At 39.4% G+C, this 9972-nt stretch overlaps 1 protein-coding gene across 2 annotated transcripts in view; it reads right to left on the reverse strand.

Moving 5' to 3' along the window:
• The window catches only part of SH3BP1 (SH3 domain binding protein 1), a 32793-nt gene extending 31103 nt beyond the window's left edge, over positions 1-1690 (reverse strand). For both annotated transcript variants that reach the window (XM_088141054.1, XM_025163399.2), the window contains exon 1: positions 1068-1690. Coding sequence is in view for 1 of the 2 variants with exons in the window: in XM_025163399.2 (XP_025019167.2) it covers positions 1068-1129 (62 nt within the window). In the remaining variant the exon portion in view is untranslated. The remainder of the gene's footprint in view (positions 1-1067) is intronic.
• Positions 1691-9972: the final 8282 nt, after the last annotated feature.

The raw sequence follows: 9972 nt of genomic DNA on the forward strand, positions 1-9972 counted from the left end.
TGAGCTAGACACAAAAGATAATTAAAAAGCCTCTCTCTTATTATATGATAGGAACAAAAAAACTGAACTGGATTCCACCTCTTCTACCCCAAAATCAATTTCGGATTAGCCCAAGCTGTCTTAATTTCAGCAGTTGCGGTTGCTGTTCGTAGCATTTATTCTGCCTGGTCATAGGGTCTGCTTGCTTTTGCCCTGCACATACCTAGTGCAGAATCTATCAATGCATGATGCAATGAGGGGGGAGGGGGGTGTTTATCAACTGGCTTGTTGCAGAGCCTGATGCTGATAATGGTTGAGAGGGAATGATTGGCTCAAGGTCATCCAGCTGGCTTCTGTGCCTAAGGGAGGACTAGAACCTGAATGTCCCCACCCCTACTCCAGCACCTTAACCACTATACCACACTGGTTCTCCTACTTTCAGCAGTGAGATCGATCTATCTATGAGTGGGAAGATCATTTTGTTCTTGTTAAACAATTGGGAATCAGACCTCTTTCTCCTTTTGGTTACAAAATCTGGGTGTTGAAGTCTCAGTACATTGGGAGATAGCAGGTAGGGAAAGCTGTGTTAGGGGGCCTCATGTATTCTCCCCATACATCAGCATTCTGATTTGGAGGTCCCTTGATTCAGACCTTTATCAAATTGTTATAGACACAACCAGCAATGTTTCACTTGCGACATGATCACTACTTTCCCCATCCCATGGTAGACCCAAGGGGTTGCAGAAGCAAGGGCTATCAGTTGGGAAAATTTAGCACACTGCTAATCACCACGGAAGCTTTTTAAAAGTCTGGTGAGTGGAGATTCTGGCACGGAAAGGTAGTCTGTAAACCATTAACAAACTTTAATTAAATGATCCAAGGAAAGGAAAAGCTGGGATTACTCCCTATTAGATCCCAGGAGAGCATCCCTCCATCCATTGACTGCTATCCTGTGACAAGCTTTAGAGTAGCTCCCCTCCAGCTAAAGATACACAAGCTAAGTCCAGACGAAGTTTTAAGCACACAGTTCTGACACTCTAACCTACACGAAGAGAGGCCAGCAATGCAGCCAAACAACTAGTCCTTACCGTCCACTGATACTGGGGTAACTGAGTTGCTGCCGCATCCGGTTAAACTGCCTCTTCATCATCCTGTGGGTCAAGCTGAAGTAGTACCACCACGACAGGCAAACCAGCCAGAGGTTTTAGCACCTCGTCCTTACAAGCCAGCTGCACTTGCTGCCATCAGTTGCTCTCTCCGCCTTCACTGCAGGCTTATTCTTGTCACTTCCTTGTCATCTTCCAGTCTGACCTCCTTTTTCTTCCCCACCTATCCTCCCTTTGTCTTTATGCCTCTCCTCCCAATTCTACTTCCTTCTCATGGTTTCCCCTTCTACTAATGACCTTCACTCATCTTTTTCAGGGTGCTTCTTTAACTTCTTTCTGTTTTTTGCTAACTTTCCAGGCTCCTAACTCTCTTGCTCCTTCTAGCCTCTAGCACTACCTTTCCTCATGCTGGTCAGGTAAGATCTGTGGCTGTTTCTCTCAGTTCCTGTCACCACCCCCTAAAAAAAAAGCATAAATAACTTCAGCCAAGCCTTAAAGGGGAAATATGATTACAGCAAACATGAAACAAGGCAGAACAAGCTCATCTGCAAGGGCTCATGTGCTAGCACTTCCTACTTTCTTTCTCACTCTTTCCCTCTTCAGTGCTTAATCGTGCATGTTTGACACATTAACGTAGTTAAAGGTTTGTGCAAAGACAACAGCCCATTGATTATAATAGGATGCAAAGTGGGCCCCATGTTGCCTAAGTCAGGATTTTTAACCATGATTTACTAAATACACCATCATACCTAGGTTCACACAATATGCTGTATTAAGGCTGACCAAGCCACCTTCTGGCTTAGCAAATTGTGTGAACAGGCCAGAGAAGACTGGCTGTAAAATACACACTCGTGCATATCTGACTGATAGGCGTTCCCAAACAGGATCTCAAACAGAACTGATCAATATTACTTCTAGGCAAAGACAAAGGTTTTTCAAAGGCTTGGGCCTCTTCTTCAGGTGAGAGTAATAATGTGTGATGATTCCAACTCTGTTTATTTTTGGCCACCACACAAAAATACTCATAATGATAAATGATTGATACTCTGCCTTTCTGAAAATTTTCAGCTGCATTCTGCATCAACACTACAGATTAACCTCCTATGCTGAAAGAAAATAAACATCAGAACAAAAACTCCTCTAGGGAAATGTAGATTCTGAAGAATGCAAGATACAGCATTTTGTTGCACCCTGACGTTTACTCACTTGCTCGCTGATTAATCCTCCACCATTTCTACTTTAGTTTTGGAGATTTAACGCTGTGCTACCAAAACCTTCTCAACTATACCAGCTAGAAACCTGGTGGTTTATTTATTTTAAAGTAAAGCCTCCATAATGAAACCATGCATATGCCATGCTTGCTTCCTTGATGCTTATGTAGAAGTAGGTGAATTATATAACTTTGTAATTATGTGTGTGCTTTTTATCTTCATCTTTCCATGCTCATTTTAAAACAACTCCTCTCCTCTCCACTCCTATGATTACTAAGCCACAAGGGCCAAATGCCCCCACTATTTAAGAATTTTTCCAATGTTTCTGTAATTACATTTTTCTTTTTTGTCCTGGTTCAAGCAGGTATTGAAAAATGAGTTTACCAGTCATTTTTCAACAGGAATACAGATGTAAAGGTGTGTGCAAGCAATCTCCTTAATACCTACCAGAATCCATGCAGCACCACCAAACTGTGTTTCAAAGACTCCCTGAATGAAGAGAAGTTGTAAACACAACTTTCTGCAAATGTGAATGCATATTATTTACATGCAATTGTTTACAGATTCAAAATAAGAAAACAGTGAATGTGGCACTAGGTTGTAATACCGTCTTTGGCAGAAATAACCACTTCCAAATGCTGCATCGTAACATTGACTAATGGTGCCTGAATATTTGTACAGAACTGTAGACGCATGTATCAAAACATATACACACATACCCACGCACTCACATAGTGATTATAGTAACAGATTCACAGCTGATAAAAGATGTTAAGTTCATTTCATATCGTCTGGTTAAGTTATGAAGTTCAGTGTTACAGGATGTGGTGCTGGCCAGTAGTCTTTTCAAATAGATAAGAACATTTTTGAAGGTTTGGTCAATTAATAGCAATCATTCACAATGCAAAATAGCTTCTCAGGTCTGGAGCACATCCTGGCGATGAGCAGCACTGGATGGCAATCTCCTTTATACCCTGCTTGGGACTTCCAGAAACATTTGGCTTGATGCTACTAGAAATAACTTCAGGAAATACTTATACCTGCATCATACAGCTGCTGTCCATCCCTAAATCCTGCTCGTATAAGTGAGAACAGCCATGATAGCTTATACATTTCTTGTTATCTGATAGGATCTCTGAACTATGCTTACTGGAGGTCATTCACGTGTTCAGCTGAAAGTCCAGCAAGAACCTTATTGTATGATTAGAGAAGCATACACATATTTCATTGTTTTCCTTCTAACAAGCGTAACAGCTTTCCTAAGTGTTGTCTACTGTGCTTTCCCCTCCAAGTTTCCTCTTCCTCATCTATAGGTAATCCCCTTAGTAGCTGGTATGTGCCATTCACTTGCTGCATACATACGTGGAAAGGCTCTGCCCTCATAAAGATGGTAATATTGAAACACAAATGCATATTCTGTTGTACTGTAACTTCTACTGAGACATACATAAAGAGCTACTGATGCCTTCCCAGGATGGACTGAAGAATTTTATGTTTATATTTTACTAACAGATGTGAAGTTTGTTCTTGTGGCTTGTAAAACTTGCATATTGTGGATAGCAACTAGTGCAAGTATGATTGTTCATTTTTTATCTGGTATATGCCTTATTCTATTCTGTAGCTATGTTCTGTAGGTTTTATTTAGTCTGGGTTGTTGACCTGTAATAAAAAATTAGATTTGAATTATGGCCTGAGAAGTGGAAAAACTAAAGGAAAAGCAAGGCAGGAAAGCAGTCACAGTCCACTCAAGAAGAAATCAACTCTATACAGGTAGTCCTTGTTTAGTGATAATTCACAGTTACAACGGTGATGAAAAAGTAACTTTACGACTAATCCTCACATTTACGACCTTTGCAGGTCTGTAAAGCAAAGCAAAGGAAAGCTGAAGTAAGATCATAAGTACAGTTGCAGTTTCACTTAGTGACTGCTTTGCTTAATGACTAAATTGCTGGTCCTAATTGTGGTTGCTAAACAAGGACTACCTGTAGTTGTAAATGAGAAAAAGGATGAAAGATATACCTTGGCAGCTACAATGTCCTAAATCTAGGTATTCAAGGAACTGAATTAGAACTGCTACGCAGATTCTGGATTGTATAGGTAACTGAAATTATTGAGCAAGTATTGTCGAAGGCTTTCACGGCCGGCATACGATGGCTGGTGTGGGTCTTCTGGGCTGTGTGGCCGTGTTCTTGAAATTTTGTTTCCTAATGTTTTGCCAGCACCTGTGACCGGCATCTTCAGAGTGCAGGAGCACAAACAGGAGCAGAGAGAACTGCTCCTGTCTGTGCTCCTGCACTCTGAAGATGCCGGTCACAGGTGCTGGCGAAACGTTAGGAAACAAAACTTCAAGAACACAGCCACACAGCCCGGAAGACCCACACCAGCCATTATTGAGCAAGTGTTGATTTTTTTTTTTTTTTGAGCCCTGGAATTTTCTGTAGGTCTTCCATCTGAATACTAAGCATGCCCCAACTCTACTTAACTTCCCAGCCTAGACAAGATTAGCCAAGTGCTGCCACCTACCCTTTAGTATCTTGCAAAAGCAGAGGGCAAGGAGTTTTAATGCAAACGAATACCAATATGAGAAAGTAGTTCATAACAGTATTCATTTCAGTTCAGTGGAAGCAAGATTTTTGATTCATAGGCCCTGGGAAAAGGTCCTTAAATTATTGCTGCTGCTGTGGACTATATCTAAACAATGAATAGAAGTGATAAAGGTTGGTTGCAAATATGAATTTTTAAAAGTTCTAGGGATATAACAGTGGCCAGTGTCAAGAGAGTTTTTCAATGCGTTTGCCAAAGAATTCTGCGTAACATAATTTTGTAAAAATTCCTAAAAGATAAGTGAAGAAAACAAGCATGGGATGGGTTACTCTGAATTTACTATCTAAAATGAGTTTTGCTTAAATTCTGAAATGTTTAGGATTGCATTGTATTTTCAAGAGAAAGACAGGGTGTATATTTTCTAAATAAATAAATAAAATTCTGTCTTAGAATTCCTCATAAATGTGTTCCCTATGAGATGATATGTACTTTATCAAACACACACACACACACACACAAATGCTAAATAAAAACAGTAATTTGTGTAATTCCAACTACAGATTTTGTATTATCTGGTGAAATTTTAAGCTTATGTCTTGATCCACTGATGGACAGCTTGATTGTTGTAAATTGTGTAAGGGAGTAACAGCAAGATATTCTTCCCAACCCTAGATAGTATAAACAATCATTCTGGTCATTGATCTTATCATTTGTAGCAGTCATCTACTGAACTGCAATCTCTATAATACTATGGGAACTGAAATGCAACATATATTGCAGATTTCCAAGTCAGAGAAAGCCATTATACAACAATTCTGCTGAAGCAATCCTGCTATATTAGTTCATCATGGTGGTGATGCTGTTCCTGGAAGGGATGAGTGAAGAATGCTGGGGAATGTACACCAAGAGTATATATACCCAGTAGGGTCACTCAAGGTGTGAAGGTCATCCCAGCTGTTTAACTAAAGCAAGTAGGCATCAGCGATATTCAGTGAAACTGGAATGCCAAAGTAGGAAATAGTAAGGACAAAACCAGTATCGTCTAAGAAACAGAAATGAAGCAGAATAACTCATCTGTTTCTGCTAATCCAATTATTTTTTTCATTGCTAACACATTCTTCAAACAACCAAAATGGCACCTGAATAAATGGACATCACTAGATGGAGTACACAAAAATCAGATTGACTATATTATTGATACAAGGAGGTGGAAGAGCTCAGTTGTTAACAGCAAAGGTATGGCTGACTGTGGAATAGATCATGAACTACACACGTGCATGTTTCAAGTCAAACTAAAGCAGAAAAAGGCAATCAGTTTCCGCAATATGATCTTGAGCGTATGCCTACCATTTTCAAGATCGGGAACTGTTTTGAAATCTTGAACCTCATTGATAGGGAACCAGAGGAACTATGGAATAAAATCAAAGTATGAATGTGAAAAGAGATTGCCAAAGATCAAAAACAGAAGAAAGCAAAATGGTTCTCAGAAGAAATGGTGGAAATAGCAAAGAGATTTTAAAGTCAAAAAAGGCAAAGATCTTAGGAAGGAACTTGACAAAAATTTCAGAGAGTAACTGAATGAGACAAGAAGCAGTATTACAATGACACTATAAAGACATCAAAGATGAAAACAGACACAGAAAAACAAGAAAAGTTTTTGAAAAGATCTCTGAACTCAGAAGGAGGTTCCAATCTCAAACTGGTATACTAAACAATGCCAGTAACTGATTCCAAGAAGATCAAATAAAGATGGAAGGAGTATACTGAAATTCCGAACAGTAGGAATATCTGTTCCAGGATACCTTATAGAAGATATTCCCTATTTTCAAGAACCTTTAGTAGTAGAAAATGCAGTTAGATCAGCAATCCAGTCATTAGCAAGACAGAAGCCTATAAGAATTAATGGAATATCTACAGAAATATGCAAGTGACAGAATTAATAAAAGTTCTAATCTGTAACGGTATGTGGGACTGACCTTGGGAGACAGGAGGAAGAGCTGCAAACTGGACAACTGGCATCTAAAATGATACCTCAGCCCACAGAAGGAGAGAGGGCTGGGAAGCATTTCAGAAGGGACTCTCCCTAGTTTTCTGGAGAGTAAAAGGAGAGGAGGGGAGAAACACTTCCAGTTTTGTAAGATTCTGTTAATGTAACCTTATAATAAAGATAGAGCTAGTATTCATTGTTGTGCTTCTTGTCTGGAATACCTCGAAGGGCTAACATAATCAAACTATGCCAGCAAATCAGGAGAATGATAGGGTAGCCTACAGCCTGGAAGAGGTCAGTCCACATGCCAATACCAAAGAAAGAAAATTTAGCAGAATGTGCAAACTATTATACAATATTCTTAATCTCACAGCAAAACGTTTAGGATTACACAATGTAGATTAGAGCCTTACCTGGAAAGGAAAATGCCAGATGTTGAAGCTGGTTTTAGAAAAGACTGAAGAACAAGATACATTATTGCTGATGTGTGCTGGATAACTGAGAAAGCCAAAGATACTCCAGGGAAGTCAATATATGCTTCACTGACTATAGAAACACCTTGGATTTTGTTGAGCATGTCAACCTGTGTACAGTAATGTCCTTAGGAAAATGGGAATCTCAGAATATCTCAGGGATCTCATACAAAATCTATACATAGGCTAGGAAGCCACAGTCTGGGCAGAACATGGTTAAACAGACTAGCTTCATATCAAGAAAGGGTGAGACAAGATTGTATACTCTCTCCTGATTCACTCAATTTATTGAGGGAGGCTGAACTGAAAAAAGATGACTTAAAACTGAAGGCAGAAACATCACAAATCTGCACTATGCTGATGACACTGCTCTGATAGTTGAAAATGCAGAAGATATGCAAGCTCTAGTTAATGAAAGTCAGGGAGCACACTGGAAAAAATGAGACTAAGATTAAATATAAAGACGACCAAACTAATGACAAGAGGTACAGCAACAGCCTTAAAATTGACAAATAAACATTCTGAAGTGGTAGATAGTTTCTACCTTTCAGGATTGACAATCAACAATAAAGGTACCAGCAGTGAAGAAATTAGCACTTGGTAGGGTAGCAATGAAAGCTTTGGAAAAGGTATTCAGAGGCTGTGAAATGTTTGTATTTGCAAGAATCAGAATTGTGCAGGCAATGGTTTTCTCTGTGATACTCTATTGAAGCAGAAGTTGAATTTTGAAGGAGCATGTATAAATTTTTTTTTGACATTTTAGAATGTTGTTGGAGAAGATTTCTAGTAATACCATGGATAGCCAAGAATAAGAGCAAATGGATCACAGAACAAATTAATCCAGAGTTCTCATTCAAGGTAGATATCCAGGCTCAAATTATATTTTGGACTCATGTGAAGACCTAGCTGTCTTGAGAAATCTGAATTCCTAAAAGGATGACTAGCAGCAAAATGGATGGAAATGATCACAGCAGAAATGGATGCACTGTTGGAAGATCTGAAGGACTCATCTGGGCCTATTTATGTGGTTGCTGAGAGTCAACACCTAGCTGATGGCACATGATCATTCATGCTGGTTAACAGAGGAGGAAAATTAGTCTGTCTTATCCAGTATGCTTCTCAGGTGTTTTAGAGGGCAAGTCAGGGAAGGTATTCTTTTCTATTCCTTGTTTACTTAAATCAAGGTAGTTTATTAAGACATTAAACTCCAGTTCCGCTGAGGTAAAAAAGAGCTCATTTGCCTTCTTGCACAAATTAATGGAATATGAAGGAAATTCATTTCTGGGAGGTTGCGGTCACCATCTCACAACTTGCAGAACTGATGAAGGATCTGGCTACCCTTATCATGTGGAATAACTATGGCTTCTCTGTTGAGGTTTATTAGTATACCACGGCTGCATACTGCCAATCATTATACTTCTTTCTTACTGGGCACTGTCCGCTTCCTTTCTAAAATCCAATCATCCTAATCAACTAAGATGTGAGGAAGGTATTACTGAAGATTTAAACATTTCGTTATTGTACAATAACGCCCACCAGGAATATTGCAAAACTAGAAAAGGAAGCAAATTCACTAAAGAGTGTGACAGAATCTGAAGAGTTATGCGTGATGGAAATTTGTAGACAGTAGCAGTGTCAGGTCCCCAAATAAGGCATCAATCTCAACCAGTACCTGCTGCTATATCTCAAATGCAAGTATGTATTTCCTCCCTTTCCCACTGAATCCAGCTATGCATCACACAGCAGAAATTACTGCTGCAGAGGCCCTGCAAAAAGCAGCAGGAGGAAGAGGAAGTGGAAGCTATTAATATACACAGAGCAGATTTGGCCACAAACGATAACATAGTTTGAGGTTACAACAGCTCTGCCTAGAACAGGAGTAGGAAGAACAGGCGACAAGGTTTACTAGGGTTAATACCAGGGTTAGCATTTGCAGCCACCTCTTGCTTTCTGCCAATTTAGAAAAAATAATGTTCCTCTGTAACTGTTGTACAGATTGCCATACAAACACTACCTTGCATGAAATATGGGGGCAACTGTGGTTGATACACTCATATCTTAAAGTCGCACTGGAAGTTTCTGCACTAAAACAGGAATTGAGACTGAGGAACATAACTCATTATGACTGGAAATGGCTGCTCCTGCACTTATCCCTCTACTAAGTCAAGTGATCTGCATAACACATCAGTAATTTGTCATTATTTTAAAAAAACGCATTAGTATTTTTATAAAAACGCTTAGTATTTGTGGATGACCAAGTGTTTGTCAGGGTCAGTCTCAAAGACAGCTCTTAAAGCAGTCATGAATACCTGCATATATCCCAAGCACGTTACAGAAATCCAGAAGCAAGGAATGGATGATGATTTTTGCATCTTGAGAATCTTAGCCCTTACATTTGTAGCCTATCGGACTCATAAAAAACTGTGCCAGTAATGCCACCAAATCACAAAGGCAAGATTTCAGTTAACTAGTAGAAACACCATAAAGTATACAAAAAATGAGATATTTGCATAATACATTCAGTTTCTCAGTACATCTTTTTAAAGTGCAGAGTATACTGTACATAGTGCTGATTTGGCCCAAGATAGCGATGATACAGGCAGAGTTCCATATAAGTCTTGATGTGAAGAGTCACCACTCGTTTTGGCCAAAAACAGAGTGACTGCAAACCA

This window comes from Python bivittatus, unplaced genomic scaffold (assembly GCF_059951505.1).
Source record: "Python bivittatus isolate LINGU-HERP-01145 unplaced genomic scaffold, Pbiv_v1 ctg000330_np1212, whole genome shotgun sequence".
Taxonomy (NCBI): domain Eukaryota; kingdom Metazoa; phylum Chordata; class Lepidosauria; order Squamata; family Pythonidae; genus Python; species Python bivittatus.